At 38.8% G+C, this 23,910-nt stretch overlaps 1 protein-coding gene across 1 annotated transcript in view; it reads left to right on the forward strand.

Moving 5' to 3' along the window:
* The first annotated feature begins 10,056 nt into the window (after positions 1–10,056).
* SLC15A5 (solute carrier family 15 member 5) overlaps positions 10,057–23,910 on the forward strand; it is a 111,398-nt gene continuing 97,544 nt past the window's right edge. Inside the window, exons 1-2 of the mRNA XM_006167326.1 lie at positions 10,057–10,417; positions 17,522–17,744. Of these exons, the coding sequence (XP_006167388.1) occupies positions 10,057–10,417; positions 17,522–17,744 (584 nt within the window). The remainder of the gene's footprint in view (positions 10,418–17,521; positions 17,745–23,910) is intronic.

The raw sequence follows: 23,910 nt of genomic DNA on the forward strand, positions 1-23,910 counted from the left end.
TAATCCTCTCTTTCTTTTTTTTTTTTTTTTTTTTTGGTTTTTTCTTCCCCTCACCTCCTTTTTTTTTTTTTTTTTTTTTTTTTTGGAGAGGTGTTTGCTATAGGGCGCATGTGCTTGCCAGCTAGACAGAGAGAGACAGAGAGACAGAAAGTGAGAAATCACCCCCCAGAGGGGATGGCCATGCCGCAATCCCTTCTCCTCCATTCTCCTCTTGGGATCTTGGGCACACACGCACACGTGCCCAGCATGAGTTTTAAGCCACTGGGTCCAGGACGCGAACCGCAGTCGACTACGTGGGAGTCCAGCGACATAACCATTACGCTAACTGCTGGTCCCCCCCCAATCCTCTTTCTCCCACCTCCCATTACTCACCTCCTCCTATACCGCCTCTAGTATCTACACTTGCCCTTCTTGCTATGACACCTTCCAATCCCTCAGTTTCTGCAGACATTAAACACATATTGAGTGGGAACATACAGTGCCTGTCCTTCATAGTCTGGCTTGCTTCTCCTAGCATTAAATCTTCCTTCTTTGTCCACTTTGTATTAAACCTCACTTTCTTCTTCCTTTGTCACAGCACATCGCTCACTGCAGTGTAGCATTTGCTTCATTGTCAGTATTCATCACTGGATTGTAAGCCCGTAAAGCTAATGTTGGTATGTCATCATGGGAGCCCCAGGGCCTGGTTTTTATGAGGTGCTCAATAAATACTTGTTAGGCAAGTATGATCCAGTTGCTATACGGTAAGGCTTTGCTTCCTTCATCACATCCTGATAATGTCTGAAACATTCTTTCATTTATTTATTTAGGAAGTAAACCTGTTATTCACTCCATTAGAAATGTTTTAGTACACAGGCAGTGAGTGGATTTTATCATTATTAGAATCCAAATCCTGCTAGCAAACTGGGGAAAACTTAATAAGCAATACTCCTTGCAAAGCTCTGTCTAAATGGAGGTTATGTATTTCTGGGTATGTCACATGGAACCACCATGGTAAGCCACTAGACATGCACTGAAATAACTAGTGCAATTGGGCACTGAGCTAGGCAGTGAGGGAATGAAGTTTGAAACTACTGCTATTGTCAAGGAACTCATGGTCAGCAAGTGAAACAGGCATGCAAACTAATTTATCTAGTACGGTATTCATTAAGAGAGAGAGAGAGAGAGAGAGAGAGAGAGAGATGGGACCAGCCCTGTAGCCTAGTGGTTGAGGGAGCTGGATCTTATACAGGTGACTGTGGTCCAAAAAACAAACATATCAGGTGTGTGTGTATGTGTGTGTGTGTGTGTGTGTGTGTATCCCAAATCCTGACAGAATGGAAAAATGGAGGAGAAAGGATTGTGGCATGACCACATCTCATTGGGAGGTGCTTTCCCCCTCCCTTTCTCTCTCTGGAAATAATGCACACTCTCTGGAAATAAAAAAAAAAAAATGAGAGCAAGAAAGAGAGATACAATGTGTTAAGAGGACGGGAATACTATCTTTTAGAATCAGAAGAAACTTTATGAAGGATGTGGTACTTATACTAAAGTTTCAAAAGTAAAGAGAAGAGGGACCAGCAAGGGGTGTATGGTTAAGGTGCTAGACTCCCACATGGTCTACCACAGTTCGCGTCTCAGACCTGGTGGCTTGAAACTCACACCGGGCGCATGTGCATGCATGACCAAAATCCTGAGAGGAGCCTGCAGGAGAAGGGTTTGCAGTGTGGCCATCCCCCCTGAGGGGTGATTTCTCATTTTCTCTCTTTTTCTCTCTCTGTGTCTCTGGCTAGTGTATGTGCCCTCTAGTAAAAAATCTCTATAAAAATTAAATAAATAAAATAAAGAGAATGTCCCCAAATGAATCATAATAATAAAACGTATCTCAAACAGAAGAAATAGCATGAGAAAAAGCAAGAAGGGTAAGGGATGACTCAACAAAGGACAGGAACTTGATCAAATAGAGTCTATGTGCTGGCAAAGAATTTCTAACTTGATACCAGAATCTAAAAGAACTCTTCACAGATTTTAAGCTGGGAGCAAATTGAACAAACTCAAGTTTTTTTCTTTTCTTTTAATCTCTGAAAGATTAAGGAGAAAAATAAACAAATAGAAGAATGTTTCCCAGTATCTTGGAAGTTGAAATCATTTTAGGTAATATACGGTTTGAGTATCAGAAAACGGGATTAAAACAGTGGTCTTTCATGCATTATTTTTCAGCCTGTTTTATTATATAAAGCATCTGTTGAGCATACCTCTAGCATCAGACCACCTAAGTTCAAGACCCTTTTACATTGCTTATTAATGATCTTAAATAAGTGGTTTAAACCTGTTCCTCAGTTTTGTCACAAATAATTTTGTATTAATATAATTAAGAATTACTTTAAGAAGGGAAAATGAAATAAAGAGTTATTTTAAAATATTAACTATTACTTTTAATTAGTATTATTGTATTAATTTATTTAGTACCATACTGGCAAAATGGGGCATATAGAAAAAATACATTTCTCAAAATAAGATTTCAAAGATAAATCATTAATACTTAGACCAGAGCCACCCCACCCTACCCCCCTACACACACACCCAAAGCATTTAGTAAATGTTAACTATTATTGGGCAGGTAGGTAGCATAGTGATTAAGGTGCTGAACTCCCACATGGACAACCATGGTTCAAGTCTTAGACCTGGCAGCTTGTTTCTCACTTTCCTTCTCTCTTTCTATCTGGTGCGTGTACATGCTCTATACCAAATTAAATAATAATAATAAATAAAATTAAATAATCCTTTTTTCTATTTATTTTATATCAATTATTATATACTATTTAATTAGAACACATAAAATAAAGCTGCTAAATGTTACAACTTAGGAAGAATAATATAAAAATCTGAAAGATTCTCAGAAATAAATTTGTATTAATATAAGTAAGAATTATTTTAAGAAGGGAAAATTCAATAAACAGCTCTTTTAAAATGTTAACTATTACTTTTAATTAGTATTATTGCATAAATTTATTCAGTACTTCCTAAATATAGCAGATGATTTTATTTATGGGAGTCATTTAAAATTTTCTTATTGAATAACAGACTTGCTTTATGTTAAAAAGTAAAGCATTTAAAATAAAACTACTACAAAAATAACATAAGATATAGTAAAACTCAGGCCAAAAAGACATGCAGTATATGGCTGTGGCAAACTGATGAAAATCATGTATAATTGACTGAAATTGGAGTTAGAAGGAAGTGATACGGGAGGCCGTGGTGTGGAAATGTTGAAAGGTTCAAAGCTAAGATCAGAGTAAAGAAGGTGAAGAAAAATGAAGGATCTGTGAAATATCCAGAAGGTTGAATCGATGCCACTTCTACTCCAATGTCTAGGATAATGTCTGGCATGCTACGTACTCAATAAATATTCGCTAGAAAAGGTGGGTATAATACAGAGAGAAGAAGTGAATTAAAGGTACCTATAATAAGGCATCTCATAGATTTCTTTCTTTTTTTTTTAATTTGCAAACAATTGTTTTTCTTTTTTATAATTATTTAATTTAATTAATTTATTTATTTATTTTCATTTGACCAGGGAGAGACAGAGAGAAAGCATGAGAAGGAAAGCTGCCAGGTTGGGGACTCAAACCGTGGTGAGCCATGTGGGAGTGTCCAGCACCTTAACCACCATGACATCTCATAGATTTCTAAGTTGAGTATTCGCTAATTGATCATGTCATGAGCTATAAAGAAAGGATTACAAAGGAATAGGATTTGGAAAGATGAAAATGATGAATTGGAATTTTCACAGAGAAAGCTGGATGGAGCTGGCCATTAATTTGCCAAGAATGAGGAGAGATGACTAGGTTAAGCGTATAGATCTGGAAGCTCTCAGTTCTATACTATTAAACCATTCTTTCTCTCATGGTCAAACAGAAAGAAAAACGTAGGGATAATGTGAATAATATTAGGTCAGGATTTTCTAGAAAAACAGCCAATAGGATATGTGTGTGTGTGTGTGTGTGTGTGTGTGTGAAGGAAGCTGTTTTAAGAAATCAGCTAATGTGGGGGACCAGCAGTTAGCGTAATGGCTATGTTGCTGGACTCCCACGTAGTCGACCGCGGTTCGCGTCCCGGGCCTGGTGGCTTAAAACTCACGCCCGGCGTGTGTGCGTGCGTGCTCAAGATCCCGAGAGAATGGAGGAGAAGAGATTGCGGCGTGGCCATTCCTCTGGGGGGTGATTTCTTGCTATCTGTCTCTCTGTCTCTCTGTGTCTGGCGAGCTCACGCGCCCTATAGCGAAAAAAACCTCTCCAAAAAAAAAGGAAATCAGCTAATGTGATTATGGAAACTTGGCTAGTCCAAAATCTGACAGGGGAGGCTGGCAGGTTAGTACTCAGAAAAGAGTGGCAGATTAAGTCCAAAGGCAGTCTGCTGGAGGATTCTCTTGCCTGAAGGAGGTCAGCCTTTTGTTCTCTTCAAGCCTTCAATTAATTGGATGAGGCAATCTGCTTTACTCAAGGTCCACCAATTTAAATTTAAATCTCATCCCAAAACACCCTCACAGAAACATTTAAAATAAAATTGGACCAAATTTATGAGACCCATTGTCCAGCCAAGTTGGCACAAAAAATTAACCATCACAGTGTCTATGTGATGACTCATTTGCACCTTACTGACTTTGTACCTATGTGCAGAATTCATCACAATAGCAAGGTTTATAATGGTCATTACATGACATGGGGGGAAAAAACCTACAGGAATTCAATAGCTTTTATTCTTACTCATTCAAAAAAGGAGAAAGTACAGTATATTGGGGAAGAGTTGAATTTTTTGTGTGTTCTCAGGACTCTGGAGTGATTATCTACTAGGGGCAGAAGTAATTTTTCATCCCCGAAGGAAGGATCAGGATATAGATATACAAGCACCAGAGGCTCTTTACAAGGGAAGAGTAGGAGTTTACATAGAGTGTATCCTTTCTCAAAAGATAAAGTCCAATATGTATCTTGCCATTTCCACTTTATTCTTTAAATAATACAGCAATAAATTTCACTCAAGTTGTTGATGTATAATTTTTAATAATTAAATAATAGTGAGGCCAATTCCATTTTATTGATCACGCTTTCGAATTACCTACCAAACTTCCTAGTCAATGGAATTAAATGGAATCAACAGATATAAAAAAACAAATATCTTTGATCGACCTTTGCACATACCATTCACAGAGAATGATTGAGAGGGTTAACTAGTGGCATGGTGAAAGGCTCAAAGCTAAGATCAGAGTAAAGAAGGTGAAGAAAAATGAAGGATCTATGAAATATCAAGAAAGTTGAATAGATGCCATTCTATTCCAATGTCTTGGATAAGATGGCCAGATCCCACCTGACTGACTAAGGGGTTCGCATCCCAGACCTGGTTAGAAAACAACACCGGGCACGTGTGTGTGTGTGTGTGTGTGTGTGTGTGTGCCCCACATCCCAAGAGGAGAATGAAGAAGGGACTGCAGCATTCTCATCTCATGTGTGTATGTTGGGGGGGGGGCTCTTTCTCATATTTCCTCTCTCTCTCCAGTGAGCACTAGTGTTCTCTCACAAATTAAAAATGAGAGAGAATTACTGAGCTAGAAATATTCTTCTCTTAAAAATACTTAGGTTTATAGGCCTTATGAAAAGTTGTTCTGGAGGTACATTTTTAAATGGAAAAGTGTTGCAGCAATACCTGTAAAAAAAATCTTAGAATGCACTATCATTCTCTCAGAGTTCATAATCATCTTGGCGATGTCTTACAGAGAGGCTTTTTAGTCCTGCATATTTAAAAATAGACTCTTTGGCCAGCTTGCTGGCTCAGCGGTAACTCAATGCTTTGTGATATTGTGACCGTGTGGGAGGATCCGGGTTCTTGCCCAAGGTCTCCCTGGGCACGCCAGCATGTAAGCTCATGTCGGTGATCTTGGCAGGCTAGAGCTGGTGTACGGACTCTGCTGGGGTACTTCTCTCTCTCTCTCTCTCTCTCTCTCTCTCTCTCTCATAGAAGAAATAAATAAACAAACTTAAATAAAAATGAAAATAGTCTCCTTAAAAGCAGAGTTTATATTTCTAGTACATTCCCTAAAAATACCCATACAGGATCTGGAAAAAAAAAAAGAGTGTGGGTGGTCATTATCCCAACAAATGAGCCTCAAACTATATACTCTATTAAATAAGAGGGATCAGCTGTCAGCGTTATGACTATGTCACTGCACTCCCATGTAGTCGACCATGGTTCGAGTCCTGGACCCGGTGGTTTGAACTCACACTGGGCATGTGTGCATGTGTGCGCAAGATCCAAAGAGGAGAACGGAGGAGAAGGGTTTGCAGTGTAGCCATCCCCCCTGCGGGGTGATTTCTGGCTTTCTGTCTCTTTGTCTCTCTCTGTCTTTCTGGCAAGTGTACAGGCCCTATAGCAAAAATAAAACAAAACAAAACTCTCCCCCAAAAAAGAAAAAAAGATATTTTCCAGTATATACAAATATGGCAACATTATTGCTCTACACGTTCAACTTGCCAATTTTACCTTTCCAATAAAGAGTTCTAATTATAAGTACAATTGTTACATTCCCCAAACAATATACAATATAGGCCTTCTAATTAATTTCTTTTAATCCTGAAGTTTTATTGTAATTTGGCATTATATATCAAGAAGTCTAAAAACTTTCTCACACTTTTAGTCAGTAATATTCTTTTTTCTTTTTTTTTTTTGGAGAGGTTTTCGCTATAGGGCGTGTGCGCTCGCCGGGCAGACAGAGAGAGACAGAGAGACAGAAAGCGAGAAATCACCCCCCAGGGGGGATGGCCACACTGCTATCCCTTCTCCATTCTCCTCTCGGGATCTTGGGCACGCACGCACATGCGCCCGGCGTGAGTTTTAAGACACCGGGTCCGGGACGCGAACCACAGTCGACTACGTGGGAGTCCAGCGACATAGCCATTATGCTAACTGCTGGTTCCCAGTAATATTCTTTCTGAAAACCCAAACTAAAGGTATAATTCTGGAATGGGAGAAGGTTTATACACAAGATATTCATTCAAGCATTACTTGTAAAGGTAGATTTTCTTTTAATTGTGGATTCCTCGTCAAAAGTTAGAGAATGGGGATCAACAAAGGCATAGTGATTATGTCATTGGATTCCCATGTAGTTGACCATGGTTTGAGTTCTAAACCTGCAGGCTTGAAACACACTGGGCACATGTGCATGTGTGCCCAAAATCCTGAGAGGAGAATGGAGGAAAAAGGACTGTGGTGTGGCCATCCCCACAGGGGATGATCTCTCGCTTTCTGTTTCCGTTTCTCTTGTCTCTCTGGCAAGTACACACACCCTATAGCAAGTCTCTTTCTTAAAAACATAAAGTTGGAGAATGACTGGCTTATCACTGATCTAAGACAAATACAGCTAACCAACAATGAAAGAATAGTTCATTCTATTCTATCCTATAATCTAGCCATCTTAACTTTTATCTTCTGTGCAAACCGGAACTTGGAGCTGGAATTTGGAGCTGGTTCCATGGCACATTCCTATGGCTCATTGTTTGGAGCAGCTAGAAAACGTAGGCATATCGGTGCGAGTAATAAAAGCATTCCATGTACAGTCCTCAACATTTCATCGGTCATCTTCCAAACCAAGCCTCAGAAATGACCTTCTGAGGTAGAGTTTAGCATTTGTACTTTTCAGTTGATGTAATGGCCTCACAGACAAAAAGGAATTTGCCTTAAGTGATAAAGGGGTAGGAAGAGAACTCAGTTCTTCTAACTCCCAATTCAGTGATTGTTCCTTTTTTTGCTTTCTTGTCATTATAACATTATTGTCAGAGATTTTTTATTTTCCTCACAAGGTAAAATTTCTGAGTAAGTGGTTCTCTTGGAGGGCAACCAAATAGTTCCTTCAAAGAAGGCAAACGCTCACTCTGACACAAACATCCCCTCCACAATTTCCTACTTCCTGTGGCCTGCTCTTGAGGCAAGGATGCACAGAGAAGCCCGAGAGTCCAAACATGATTATCATCAGGTCCCAGGAAAAGGCCACTCTACCCTGCCTGGTAAATGGCACTGCGGCAGTGCTTTGTCAGGGGCCAGCTAAAAATATTAACCCGTGGAGAAGGACAACTTTTTCTTGCAAATAAAGCAAAAAGCAAAGTTAACTATCATTCAGGGTGGTTTGTAAACCACTGAAGGTAAATGTGGCTATGTTAATCAAACCAAAAATTGATGGGAAAAATGAATAATACCTTGAGTCTTTTACAGAAAGAAAAATGAATAATGCTTCCTAAATGATAAAATGAAGGAGGTACTCAGTTCTCCACCAGGGTCCCATTGGCAATTCCTTTTGGGTATTGTCATCTAAATGATGCAGTGCCCAACATGTCCACTTAAAAAAATAATAATTACTTACGTTTTTAAATTTATTATTATTGTGTCTTAGTTTGCTATAGGGCACATGTGCTCACCAGAGAGAAATAGAGAGAAAAAGCAAAGAAGCAAGCCACCAGATCCAGGACTTGAATTGCAGTTGGCCATGTAGGAGTTCAGCACCTTAACTACCATGCCACTTGCTGGCCTGAGCATGTCCATTCTTGAGGCATTTCACTTGTGACTGAAATTTCAGAGAAGAAAAGTAAAAGTACTGTCTTGGGCTGTGTGCTGAAACCCTTGGCCAGGAAGGAAGGAGCTGATGTCTTGATAAACAGTTCCACCATGGTTTCATGTAATAGATGGGAATCGTTCTCCAAAGATGGGATCCACCCTCGACAGTTTCAGTTCACACCTGTTTTTCAGAAATAACCATTTAGAAATCACTTTTCACTCACAAAAATGTCTGAGTTTTGACAATGAATTACATGCTCACTCCTCATAAAGAAAAGAATAGGTCTTCTGTTGTTACCAAAGAGAGAATAGGTGATGCTGGGCAGATACAAATAGCTATCGTTACAGGACAAAACAAAGTGTTTTGCTCCCATCTGTGAGGACAAAAGATATAAATCAAAGTCAAAAGCCCTTATAAGTCTTGGTTCCGATTCCACCATGCAAATAACATTCCTATACTCATGGGTGGAATCATTTCGACTTTGACCCAATTGTTCCATTCCCTTTTCTTCCTACGTCCTTGCTCTGAACCACTAAATGTTAAGGTGTTTTCTTTCATGGCTTCTTTTTTAGCTTAATTGGTGCTCTCCTGCTTTCTAAAATAGAATGCTAACATCCATTCACCCAGCTGGAGGGTCAGGGTTATACCAGATCCAATATTCCCCAAAGTATGTGTAGGCTGGTTGCTATATGACTGACTGCTGATTAATAATAAGGGAGTCAAATAGTGCCTTTTGATTCTGATTTCCTCTGAGAGGCTGTTCTACAAGCATGGGGTCAACTTAAAGGAAGTGGGGTTTTGTTTAATATTTTCTCCTCTCATTAGTGCACTTAAATTACTTTCTTGTAAACTCTGCTTGTTACCTAAATGTACCAGCACTTTTGTTACCTAATTAACTTTCTTATCAGAATTCCAACCAAAAATAACAAGAAATGTAATAATGATAAGGTATCCTTCCCCCTCAAAACAGATTTCCTCTTGTACTTTATCTCTTGGTACTGTTCTGGCTTGTTTAATTAAAGTATCAGAAATGATTAGACTCAAATTATTTCTTGATCTAGTGCTCAAATTCTCCTGAAAAACTGCTTCTTCTGCCTCAGTATTTAAACCTTTATCAGTGTGAGGCAGATGAGCTTCCACACGTATTCAACTGGATTCATGTAAGTCAATATAATTTTGGAGGGAGAGCCTTATTTAGCCTCTAAGTAATTAAACAAACAAATCAGATTTGGCTACACTGAACTACCATGAACCATGAACATTTAAATACTCATATCAAAAAGCCTGTGCTCCTGGACCATTAAAATAAACCACATTAATGTGCAAAAAAAAAAAAAAAAAAAAAAATCTCATGAAGTTTTAGCATGGAAATGTGAAATTCAAAGCAACACCATTACTTGTTTTTTTTCATTAGAGGGGAGGGGTAAAAATCACCCAGTTCAGACCACTAACATAAGATGTATTTCAGGAGAATCATCATGTCTGTTACAGGCTTCATAAGAACGGATGAGAAAGTACCCTTTAATCACAGCATTGAGGAGACAAAAACTATAAGACATACTGACTACTTCTTTTCATCCTACTCTCTGAAAAAAATCCAGGTTGGACTATGCCTGCTTCTGGTGGAGCTATGTGAGAGGTTCACTTTTTTTGAAGTCGTCTGCAACATGATTCCCTTTTGCACTGTCAAGCTTGGCTATCACAATTACCAGGCAGCCATTTTGAACCTGTGTTTTATTGGAACTTCAATACTTACCCCTGTGTTGGCAGGATGGCTTGCTGATGTCTATCTAGGAAGAAACAAACTGGTGTATGTTTGCTTATTTCTACACTTTCTAGGTGAGTGTTTGCTGACTGGATTGTTTTGCAGTTTAATTGAATAGATGCTTGTTAGCATTTTTTGTTAATATTATTTCCAGCCTGTTCTTAGCATAATATGTGATAAAATGAAAAAGCTTATTTTATTTCATTTTCTGTATTTGAAAGATGGCAGTAAATGTGTGTGTGTGTGTGTGTGTGTGTGTGTGTGTGTGTGTGTGTTAGAGGATGCTTTGATTCCTAAATCATTGCAGTTATTATATTTTACAATAATTATTTCTTTACATGTCTACCTTCTACACTCTTTAGAATGCCCTCCTTTTCCCCTTCCTTCCCTAAGCCCAAATTAGTGACAAATTCTATGTGAAACATGAAATTCATTTGCTTCACAACTAGGATAAAATGTGCTAAAAAGGTTATAGAAGTTCATGTGGAATAATTGAGAAAATTTTTTTAATCAAAAGGTGGACTTTTAATTAGTCATATAATAATTAAGATTGCATATGGAGACATGGCTTCTATATTATTAACTACGGTCATATCCTTTTTAAAAAATGAGTGAATTTAGATACCACACTGTTTCTTTACAAATTCAAAAATAAATATGCATACAAAAGTTTAGGAGTAAAGTGTGAAAAATGTTGGGGAACTATCAAGATAGTTTGATAAGGAATAGGGAGGAAGTTGATGAATATTCTAGAACTTTAGGTTGAAAGTTCAACTTATTCTTTTTAGACAATAGGAATGATAAAAGAAACATTTGAGAGACACTTCTTGGAAAATAAACAGGATAAGATAACCATAGTGAGAGGTTAAATAGCCAGAGATCAGAAGATCTCAAGATGGGACCAGCAGATGATGTAATGGTTAGGTTGCTGGACTCCCACATAGCCAACCATGGTTCAAGTCCCAGACACATAAGCATGTGTGCCCAAAATCTCTAGAGGAGAATGGAGGAGAAGGGAATTGCTCATGGCCATCTCCCCAGGAGTGGTGATTTCTAGCTTTCTCTCTCTCTCTCTCCCCATCTCGCCTTCTCTCTCTCTCAGTCTCTCTGGTGAGCACACACACTGTACAGCAAAAAAAAATTTCTCAGGAAAAATGAAGATTTCAAGGTGGTGGTCTAAGTCATAGAGATGTGCCACTTCAGGAGAGAAGTGAAAAACTATAAAAACTTGGCAACTAAATAAATGCACAAATATGAAAAGAGAACAAAACTTAATTTCAAAGTTCTGAGCTGGAGAGGAACTTGGAAAGGCAGTGTGCTATTTACCCATAGTGAGAAGTGCAGCTTAAATGCATTTGGCTGGGGTGTGGGGAAAAAGGAGAAAGGGAAGGATAGATATCAGGTATTCTACATATCACAGTTTAAGGCAGGTAGTAAATTACCATTCTGGGAATGGATTAGACTGTAGTTCAAGCTTGTAAACTTCACTGTTTAAATTCTATGAAATAAAAGCTAAGTTGCTGCACGGCAAATACTCACCATTTAATAAATATTTTTTATTGACTATTTTCTGTCAGGCATTGGTTAGGGTCTAGGAATACAGAGAAGAGAGTAGTCTCTTACTGCTGAAATGGACTTTCTGGTGAGGGGAAAGAGAAAATTAACAAGGAACTAGGTGGTAACAAGTGTTAAAATGAAAATAGAGCTGGGTAATGGGACAGGATTTAATAGTGACACGGCTGCTATCTTTTATCAAGGAATACTTTCTGATAAAGAGGAATTTAAGCAAAGATTTGAACAATTTACTATCCTTAACTTGTAATCAGCTATGTTAGTAGTATTTGGTAACGTCTTATTTAACATGGAATGCTTATCAATTTTAAATCCCAGAGTAAGTTATCAGACTAGGACAGAAATCCCAGCTTTGGAATCTGGCAAACGAAAGACCTATATCAACCCCACATCCATTTATTTTCTTATCAAAGTCATTTCCTATATCCCCCACTCACAGCTGCCATCAGATTTGAACCAGTCACTAAATATCAGAGTTTCTATCAGAAATGTCTCTTCTGTCTGAATTGCTCCAACCTTAGTTCAGCTCAGAAATGCCATTTTTTTCTTGACCATTACAATGACCTTTACTAGGCTGCTGTCTGACTCCATACAACATTCTAACAAGGACACTGAAGTCCTGTGTTCAACCACACCCATCATACTTATATAACTACATTTATTACTTCAGAATATATTGGGTCATTGGAAAAGTTATGAAAAATTTTTGCATAGAAAAATACATCATGACTTTTCCAACAACCCAGTAATTGTTCCCCTACATATATGACTTTTCTGATGGACTCAATAGCTCCTAGAGAGAAGACCCTACCCCAAACAAGGGATATGACACATTATAGTGCTTTAACAGAGCTATCAAATATAAGGGGTCTTCAAAAAGCCAATGGAGGAGCCAACAGATAGTGTGGTGATGTACTGGATTCCCACATGACTGACCATGGTTCAAGTCCCAGAACTGGTGGCTTACTTTCTCACTTTCTCTCTCTCTCTGGTGAGTACATGTGCCCTACAGCAAATTTTAAAATAATAACAACAATAATTAATAAAATTAAATAATTATTTTTAAAGTCAATGGAAATGGAATTAATGTATGAGTTTATTAAGACGCAAAAGCTTTTAAATCCATACATAGTTTTTCATCACACACAGTTTCCTTGAACTTTTTGAAGACCACTCATGCAGGCATGTTAATTGTGTGGTACACATCAAAGAGGAAACTTTCATCATATATGTCATAGATGTGCATTTTGTTACATCAACTCTACAGCAGATAGCTAGAAATAAAATTTTGTCCTGATTATGATTTTTTTTTTTCAAAAGATGGATGGGAAGTGTCCTTCTAACTCACACAAAGGCACCATATGGACCAAAAATGCCCTATCCTTAAATAATGAGTTGATGCATGAAATAATTTTCTTGCCCATCTTTTTTCAAACAATAATTTAAAGAAATCACCTATGTGTAGTTGGTCAATCATCTGTTACCAAATAACTGCTGCATGTGTATCCTTTTGCATTATGAAAGTCACTGTAGGGGAGATAAAAACATTAGACCTTTTTTTTTTTTTTTTGAGAGAGAGAGTGCTCGCCAGAGACACAGAGAAAAACAGAGAGACAGAAAGCGAGAAATCACTCCACCCCCACTCCCAGAAGGGAATGGCCATGCTGCAGTCCCTTCTCCTCCTTCATCCTATTGGAATCTTAAGCACACAGGCACATGCACCTAGCCTGAGTTTTAAGTCACCAGTTCTGGGACTCGAACCATGGTCAACTATCTGGGAGTCCAGCGATATACCATTATGCCATCTGCTGGTTCCTAGACCTAATTTTAAATCTATATTAGATAACATAGTTGAGAAAATGAACCACATAAAACAACTATATACTAAAATATTCATACCAAAATATATCAAATTAATAAAATGGGAACAAAACTATTGTGGAGAAGCTATTTTTCACTAAATCAAAACTGGCAAAATAAAAAAATTAATATAGTAACTAATATTGATGAAAGCCATTTCATACTATGATGATGATTATCTTGTCACCTTTAAAAATAATATATATTCCCGGGACCAGCAGTTAGCGTCATGGCTATGTTGCTGGACTCCCATGTAGTCGATCGCGATTCCAGTCCCAGACCCAGCTGCTTAAACTCATGCCAGGCACATGTGCATGCAGACCGAAGATCCCAAGAAGAGAATGGAGGAAAAGGGATTGTGGCATGGCCATTCCCCCGGGGGGTGATTTCTCGCTTTCTGTCTGTCTCTCTCTGTCTTTCTGGCAAGCACACGCACTGTATAGCAAAAACTTCTCCAAAAAAAAATTTTATATATATATATATATATATATATATAATTTATTTCCTGAGTACAAGAAAGAGATGTAAGCTCCCCAGACAGGGTCCTCATGCCATGATTCTCTCCCCAGCCCTGTAGCCTGCCAGAGCACATCCATGGGGGCACCTGATGTGCTCAAACAGACCGGGGATGCAAACTCAGAGTCTTCTCACATGGCTTCCAGCTTCAGCCCGACCACCTGTACCACTGCTGCTGGCCTAAACTGTCATATTTCTAAAGAACATTTGTCCATGATATTAAAATTCCCTCCCCAAATTAATTCCTTTAACTAAAACCTTGGGCTAAAGAAGTAATAAAAGATGTGCAAAATCTATGTCAGGATATTTTTACACTGTTTTGTTTTGTTTTGTTTTTTGAGAGATTTTTCGCTATAGGGCACGTGTGCTCGCCAGACAGACAGAGACAGAGAGACAGAAAGCGAGAAATCACCCCCCAAGGGGGATGGTCACGCCACAATCCCTTCTCCTCCATTCTCCTGTCAGGATCTTGGGCACGCATGCACACTCGCCCAGCATGAGTTTTAAGCCACCGGGTCCGGGACATGAACTGCGGTTGACTACGTGGGAGTCCAGCGACATAGCCATTACGCTAACTGCTGGTTCCCAGGATATTATTGCACTGTTTAGTTACAACTGAGAAAGGATTTTAAGTAAATAATGGTTAGAATCTCACATCATCACTAGAAAGTGTGTTGAGAAAGAATATATAAACATATTAAAATTTGCTCATATTATTTGGTTATGTTAAAAATAATCAACAGTGTAATCTCAATTTTTAATTACATAAGTTTGTAAAAGTATAATAAATAGCAAAGATTCTTTGGAGGTCATGAGATTGTAGGTCTGTGCTAATTATTTGGGTAATTTCTTATATTTTAATTTTTTTCTGAAGTAAGAATATAATACTTTTATAATCTGATAAGGGGAAGTATGATATTTCAAAAAAAATAAATAAAAACAATGAATGATTTGACCATTTGATGACAGGAAGTCTAAGAAGAGGAGATTACATCTGGGTTGCTGTGTAACACAGAGCAAATCACTTAACTGAATGTGTTTCTTTCGTTTAATTGAAATATTAGAATAAAAAAAATCTATCCTCTGAAATCATAACATTTTTCTTTTTTTCTTAAAGAATTATTCTATTTAACTTTATTTATTATTATTATTATTTTACAGTGTGATTAGAGAGAGACAGGGAAAAAAAAAAAGTTGTAAAGCAAGCCACCAGTTCCAGGACTTGAACCACGGTCGGCCCTGTGGGAGTCCAGCACCTTTCACCACCATGCCACCTGCCAACCCCCAAATCATAACATTTTTCTATGATAAATAAATATCTAAAATGTGAAAACATTTTATAAAATACAGAGCTAAGCAAAAGCATGGAATTATATCATAATTTTGTAAATGAATTTATTTAATTTTACTTATCATTATTATTATTTTAATTTTGCTGTAGGACTCATGTGCTTATGAGAGAAAGAGAGAGTGAGAAAGTGAGAAAGCAAGCCGCCAGGTCTGGGGCTCAAACTGCTGTTGCCCATGAGGGAATCCAGCGCCTTAGCCACTATACCACCTGCTGATCCCTGTATCATATTTTTTAACTTTATTTATTTCCTCCATGGACAAGAGAGAAAGAGAGAACAAGAGAGAGCACCCTTAACAGGGCTCTGATGCTGTAATCCATCCCTGACCCTCAATCAGCCCAGATCACAGACCCTTGTGTGCTCTGTGTACTCAGAAAGGATTTGGTTGAAGCAGAACCCTACCAGTGTGCATCTGTCTCTCAGAGCATTCTGTTTTACCACCATGTCACTGGCTAGCCCCTGTGTTGTAATTTTTAGTAGACAAGGAACATCATCAACTATGGTCCTTGGGAGGTAGAAGTGAGGATGCTTGACCCTGCTTTGTCCCTTTGTGTCCTCTCTTTCCAACTGGTGCTACACAATCCAGCTCACACTCTTCCCTCCCATCTTCTCACCTCTGTGTGTGGCAGAAAAGGTTCCATCCAGCTGCGTAAAAATTAAAAGTAATAGGAAGGAAGGACAGTAAGAGGATAAAAGAAAATAGGAGAGGAAAAACGAGGGTGTTTCCTCTCCCAACTTTAATAATGCCCTTAAAATTTTTGTTTGGACCTAGCTGAGGTGACATGTGCTGCTAAGATGCTGTTGTCTTCAGGTTGGGACTACATGATAGGCAAGGGGTTCAATTCTTGATCCAGCCTAACGGCAGAATGTGGGTGGACCCAGGCCAGAGAATTACAACACAGAAAGACTCTCTCTAAAGAAAAAAAAAAAAAAAAGCAAAGACAATGCACAAATGATACAAATGATTAATTTCTTTTTTTAAAAATTGAACAGGCTTCTGAAATGTCTGATATAATAACATTTTATATCACTTATCAATTAAGAACAAAGAACCCTTGTTAACAGTGGTTTTCTCTGGAGATGAAAATATATCTTAGTTTTTTGCATGATGCATTTCTGAATCATCTTAATTTTCTTAAATGGACATGATTTACTTCTACATTTTGAGATTAAAAAGTAACTGAAACTTGAGGAGAAGAAAACTGAAACTGGATTAGTTAAGGTACCTACTGAAGGAAATTTTGACTTAAAAAAATCAGACTCTTCCCCAAACTACAATAATGAACACAAATATTTTAATGAGACAATCACATGGTAATGTTACTATCAGAGAAAAAACTTATTATGATGTGAGTTGATGACTCAGTTGATTTAGGTTGTATTTGTAGTAGTCCTCCCACCCAGTTTCACTTTACACAATTTCAGTTATTGGTGCTCAGCCATGATCCAAAAATACGAGATGGAAAATTCCAGAAATAAACAATTCATAAGTTTAAAGCTGTGCCTGATGATGTCTCATGTAATCCTGCACCATTCCCTCTGAGGATAGGAGCCATCCCTTTGTCCAGCATACCCAAACTCCAAGCACTACCTGCCTGTTAGTCACTTAGTGGTCACCCAGATTACCACATCAGCCCTCATAGTCTCACAATGCTTCTGTTCAAATAACCCTTATTTTACTTAATAATAGTCACAGAGTACAAGAGTAATGGTGGTGGTATACTGCTATCATTGTTCTATTTTATGATTTAAATAAAACTTTATCATATGTACAAGTATGTATGGGAAAAATATAATATATGCTTATAGGGTTTGATAGTATCCATGGTTGCAGGCAGTAAAAGGAATACGACTGTATTCTCCTTTTTCTTCTATCTACAGGCACCGCTTTGTTATCTGTGGTTGCTTTTCCCTTAGAAGATTTCTATCTAGGCACTTACCATGTGATGAACAACATACCAAAAAAGGAGCAAGGCCAGCTGTTTTATGTAGCACTGTTGACCATCTGCCTTGGCACAGGGGGGATAAGAGCCATCATTTGTCCACTGGGTGCTTACGGCCTTCAGGAGTATGGATTGAAGAAACAAATGTCTTTTTTCAACTGGTATGTAACACTGGTTAGAAGGGAATGTAGGTTTATGACAGTCCTCTCCCTCCTGGGGTTTCTCATTATTTGCTTTCTGGGCCCATTCTGATAGTACAGTGGCCTTTCCGTCTTCGTACTACTTGGGCAGAGTAAATGGTGAGGTAATGACAACTAGGAGGATGATTCAGTCAGTAATCGTAGGAGCCATGGCTCAGATCCAGACCAAGACAACTGACCAGCACCTTCTCAGGACACGCTGGTAAATTTATCCTCCAAGTGAAAGAGGTGAAGAAGGGTGGCATGTTGAATAGAATGGGGCTTTGGGCCTAACAGCCTGGATAGACCTCTCCACTCTACTTAACACAAGCTGACTGACCTTGGCCAAGTCGTGTATGCTCTATTTATGAAGAAGGCTAGGGATACCTCTTTTTGGGTTTTATTAGAGATAATACTATACATATAATTGGCAGGGAATTTAGCACATAGTAAGTGATTAAAAAGAACCTACAGTTGTTTTTATTAGTGTATCTACGTTGTAACAGACTAAGTACACAGAAATTATAAACTCACAAGTCAATCCAGAGAGATGACAGAGATAGAAGTTTTTGTTTTGTTTTGTTTTTGTAGAGTTTTTTCAAAAAAATACAGGGTGCACACGCTCGCCAGAAAGACAGAGAGACAGAGAGACAGAAAGCAAGAAATCACCCAGCAGAGGGGATGGCCACACTGAAATCCTTTCTCCTCCATTCTTCTCTTGGGATCTTGGGCACACATGGACATGCGCCCAGCGTGAGTTTAAGCCACCGGGTCCGGGACTTGAACTGCGGTCGACTACATGGAAGTCCAGTGACATAGCCATTACGCTAACTGCTGGTCCCGGGATAGAAGAACTTTACCAGTTATCAATCTTAAATCAACTAGCCTCTTAGTTTCTCACATACTTTACCCTCAAGACTTTGAAAAGAGTTCATGTTTCATGAAAAATGAACTGCTGTGAATCTTTGGTTCTCTGAGTTCTTACAGCACAGCTTAGCAGTTTTTGTGTTTTTAAGGAACCAGTTTCTATTACTAAATACAAACTCTGGGAAAAAAATTAAAATTCAGATCTTAAAGGAGAGAAGTTCAGTGGTTATTGTAGTAGAAAATTTATTTGTTGTTTTCTCTTTATCAGAAGATATCAAGTAGATGAGAGTACATTAAGTCTTTTGCTCTTCCTCTTCTGTGAAATGGGTTGTCAACTTCTAAAATATTCTGTCTTTTCATCAGTGTTAGCAATGGATGAAAGTAATGCATGGATAGCATCAGCCAAATAGTCCAAGAAAATTCATCTTAAAGTTCTAAATAAAATAATTTTAGAGTAAACATTATCTAGGCCTAAGTCCCTATCCCAGGAAGTTCCTCTTTTCTCTCCTTCCTTCTTTCTTTTTTCTTTCTTTCTTTCTCTTTCTCTGCCTCCCCCCCCCCCTTTTCCAATTATATTAATATTACAAAGCACTCAGGCCTATTTTGGATTAAGTCCTAATGTCAGAGAACAATGCAGTTTTACCAGAAGTGGAAGGGACTCTTTACTTCCTTATATCAAATTCTGCCTCCTTGACCTGCCCAAAGGAGAAAGAAAAATCCTTCTTTTTTATTCTATTCGGAGGTTTTAATCCTTAATTAGCAACATCATTTTGATTAAATAAGACTCTGGAGGATTAAGACTGGAGAACAATCAGTTGTTCTGAAAGATAGCTCTGGAGAATTTATTGTACTGTGGTCTTAGTCATTCAGAGTTGTGTTTAATCAAAGTGACATTTCTCAGTGTTGATTACAAAGGAGACATTATATGAATGAAATATTTCCTTTGGGAAATGGAAGGGACTCCCAATGGGTTTGTGCTTTAGGGCTTTGGGGAAGGGGGATGGAAGATGGGGCGAAGATGAATTTTTGCAGCTATGAGGAACCAGGACAAATTTATGATGAACACATTTAGATTTTTTTAAAAATTCTTTTCTAATTTCATTGCATCTCTGATAAGAAGAATCATGCAGTGTTTTTTAAAACCTAAAGTTAAAGAATCTAGAAATGTATGTAAAGAATTAGATTTTTTTTAAGTTTATTTATTAGGTCATCAGAAAAGTTATAATGTGTTTTTTATGCAAAAATGTGTCATGACTTTCCCGATGACCCAATGTTTCTTCTATGAGTAGATGAGACAGAGAAAAACAGAGACAGAGAGACAGCAACCCCAGAAGGCTCTTGATTCTGCGATCTCCCCCAGCTTCAACCCACGCTTTCCCAGGATAACCAGGGGAGCTTCCAGATATAAACCCAGATGTAAATCCTTCCCTTGTGGGTCAGATTTACAGAGTATTGTGTTTTGTCACTGTGCCAACAACCACCTTCTCTTTCTTAAAGTTTGTTTAATTCTTCCCTGAGCAAGAGAAAGAGTGACAGAAAGATAACACTCCAACAGGCTCTTGATACCACTATCCCCTTACCCTCACTTTAGCCATCCCCATATCATGGGCACATATGTGCCTGGCATACTCAGGGATGTCCCTGGATGCAAACTCAAAACCTTCCCATGTGACTCTGCCTAGCAGAGCTTTTTGTTTTACCACTGTGCCATCTTTTAGCTTCTAGGAGGTTATTCTTTGATGTAATAAAAGATTGGATGGAAGTTTCTTGTTAGACTGATGAGCTGTTTTAGCTTTTTCCATTTTTTGGTTTAAACACTAAACTGGAATCAGCAGATGGTATAATGATTACATCACTAGACTCCTACATAGTAGATTGCGGTTTGAGAACCAGACCTAGAGTCTTAAAACTCACACTTGGTGCATGTGAGCATGCTTGAAATCCTAAGAGGAGACTGGAGGTGAAAGGATTGTATGTGGTTATCACCCCTGGGGGTAATTTCTCGCTTTCTGTCTCTTTGTCTCTCTGGTGAGTGCATGTGCCCTATAGCAAAATCTCTCAAATAAATAAAATAAATGCTAAATTACAAGACGACTTTTATGTACATTCACTTACTGCAGTTGGTTTGAATGAATGCTCATTCTCTTCCTGTACACATCTTAGAGCTTGGGGGCAGGATGTTTAGAGACCCTACTGGGCACCCAGAGAGTCAGCAGAATCCTGACTCTCACTTAGGAGTTTTATGACCTTCAAAGAAAGAGTTTCTCAGTCTCTCAGAACCCCATGTTCCTCATCCACAAAATGGGAATATGTTGGAGAGTCATTGAATCACGTACGTAATGTCTTCACAATACAGGCATTCACATTGTAAGAACTATTTTTAGTATTTTTAAAGCTGAATAAGGCATCAGCTAAAATTATTGTTAAATGCTGAGAAAGAAGGAACTCATTTAAGAGGAGGTCATCTTTCAAACAAACAATTCATTAATTCATAAACCATTTGTTCAAGTCAAAAAAAAAAAAATGTGTCTAGGAGTTACAAGCCTACAGGCCAGCAGAAGGCATAGTGGTATGTCACTGGACTCCCACAAGGCCAACCCCAGTTGAGGCCCAGACCTGGTTGCTTGAAAGTCATGTCAGGCACATGTGCTTATGTGCCCAAGATTCTTTTTTTTTTTTTTTTTTTGAGAGGTTTTTCGCTGTAGAGCGCATGTGCTCACCAGACAGACAGAGAGAGACATAGAGACAGAATGCGAGAAATCACCCCCCAGAGGGGATGGTCATGCTGCAATCCCTTCTCCTCCATTCGGGATCTTGGGCACGCATGCACACGCACCCAGCGTGAGTTTTAAGCCACCGGGTCCAGGACGTGAACCGCGGTCGACTACGTGGGAGTCCAGCGACATAGCCATTATGCTAACTGCTGGATCCCCTGTGCCAAGATTCTAGGAGGAGAATGGAGGATAAGGAATTGCCACCCCTCACCACTATCTCTATCTCTTTCTCTAGCGAGTGCACATGCCCTCGTGCTGTGGCAACCCCTCCCCACTATCTCTGTCTCTCTCTCTTTCTCCAGCGACTGCATGTGCCCTATGGCAAAAACCTCTAAAAGAAAAGAAGAAAAGGAATTACAAGCCTAGCAAATATCAATAATTTCAATAGTGCCTTATACAAAACAACATACCTCTTGAATCTATAACCACGTGAAGACTGCATTCAGTCCTATTTTCAGCACAGATGTCAGATGCTCGTAGTTACGGGACCTTTGATGAGATGTGTCACTGCGTTCATACCACCTAAAGCTTCCCAATGATCGTGTTAAGTAGTAGGCTGGAAGTCTCAGGCACTGAAAGTACCACTTCCGAGCAAAGCTGCCAAATGTAGGTGAGAAAACCACTCCTAGCCAACATTACCATCTGGTACTGGATCTTCCTCAACTGTGTACCTCATTGAATGAATAAAGCTATATACTCCCTGAAATCAAGGGGCATAATAATCTGCCAACATCTTTGTACCTTTATCCAGATCAGAGCCTGGCTCTCTCAACATTTTCCAAAATCTGAGGTGTACAATTAAGAGTCACCACACTGGAGATAATCTAGGTAAATACACCTGTGCAGATTCTTTTCTGGAAGCAAAAAAGAAGATGGGTAATTAAGTCTGTTCATGGCCATAATTTTAAATTCTACCACAATTAACCTCAAATCCTGCTTCTGCATTTCTCTACTTACTTCACCTGTTAATTTGCATCCTATCTGCATATCACAGTCTGTTGCTAAGGGGTTACCAGAGTGGATTATACGTGATTGAAGGCTCAAATAGAATATTGGTAAAGTTCTTGAAAAGTCTGATTGTTCCATTCCACAAAATTTGAAAATACTGATTTATTCCATTCCAGAAATTTTGACAATGCAATACTCAAAGAGACCCTTCAGGATATCTGTCTGATACCGAAATATTCTGACTTTAATGTTTCCTTTCTCAAATTTAATATCACTTATTTTAGGGACACACTAGAGATAAAATGGATTATTCCACATTATTTTTTCTAGAGGTTGTTTTAATATGCACCTGCATCATTCAAGAACAGATTTCTCACTGCTTGATGTACATTAAAGCCAACTGAGGATTTTTAAAACAAGCAGACAAAGACACTGAGGCCGCAGCCCTGCCACCAGAGGTTCTGATTATGCTGGTTGGAGATGGAACCCAGGGACCAGGACATTTTTTCTTAAGCTGCTAAGTAGTCAGGGTTGAGAATCTCTGCTCTAAAGCACCATTTCCTGATTTTAATAATCACCCGAGAACCTTCTTTTTAAAAAAATATTTTTGAGGGCTGGCCCTGCAATAGAGTGGTTAAGGGATTTAGGTTTCACAAGGTTGACTGTGGTTCAAATCCTAGCCCTGGTGGGTTGAAAATCACCCAAGACATGTATGTGTGCCCCAAATCATGACGAGATGGAGATGGGATTGTGGCGTGACCATGCTCTACTGAGAGGTGCTTTTTCCCTCTCTCTCTGTCATTCTGTCTCTCTCTAGAAAGGACACATGTCCTCAGGCAATTTAAAAAAATGTATCCCAGACCCAGCCCCAAATCTCCTAAATCAGAATTTCCTAGTGTAATTGAGAAGCCCTTCTAACAAGGGCTGTGTTAATTTGGGCTGTTGTAACAAATCACCATAGCCTAGGTAACATAAAAAACAGAAGCATGTTTCTCATAATTCTAGAGGCTGGAATTTCGAGACCAAGGTGCCAACATGATTAGGTTCTGGAAATGCCTCTTTCCTGGGTTGCAGACTGCCAACTTCTCACAGTGTCATCACATGGTGGAAGGAGCAAAGGAACTCTCCTGGACCTCTTTAACAATAGAATTAATCCTACTCAGGAGGATCTGCATCCCCATGACCAAAGCCCCTATCTTCCAAAACTATCCATCACCTTGGAGGTGAAGATTTCAGTGAATGAATTGTGGGGAGACATCCAGAGGATTTCAAACTCAGTCTAGTACCATCTTAAAAAAGAAATGGAATTAAACATTGAACATTCTTAGTGTGTGCCAGGCTGCTTTGTAAGTTTTTAATGATTCATAGCAATTTTCACCACACTTACAAATCTATTCAATTGAAAAATTCTTCATAATCTTTGAAAAGAGAGAAACAGGGGGCTAGTAGGTGGTGTGGTGGATAAGGGCACTAAACTCCCACATGGCCAACCGTTGTTCAAGTCCCAACCCGGCGGCTTCACTTTCCCTCTCTCTCTCTCCCTCTGTCTCTCTCTTATC

Source organism: Tupaia chinensis, unplaced genomic scaffold, assembly GCF_000334495.1.
Source record: "Tupaia chinensis unplaced genomic scaffold, TupChi_1.0 Scaffold144702_1, whole genome shotgun sequence".
Classification (NCBI taxonomy): Eukaryota; Metazoa; Chordata; class Mammalia; order Scandentia; family Tupaiidae; genus Tupaia; species Tupaia belangeri.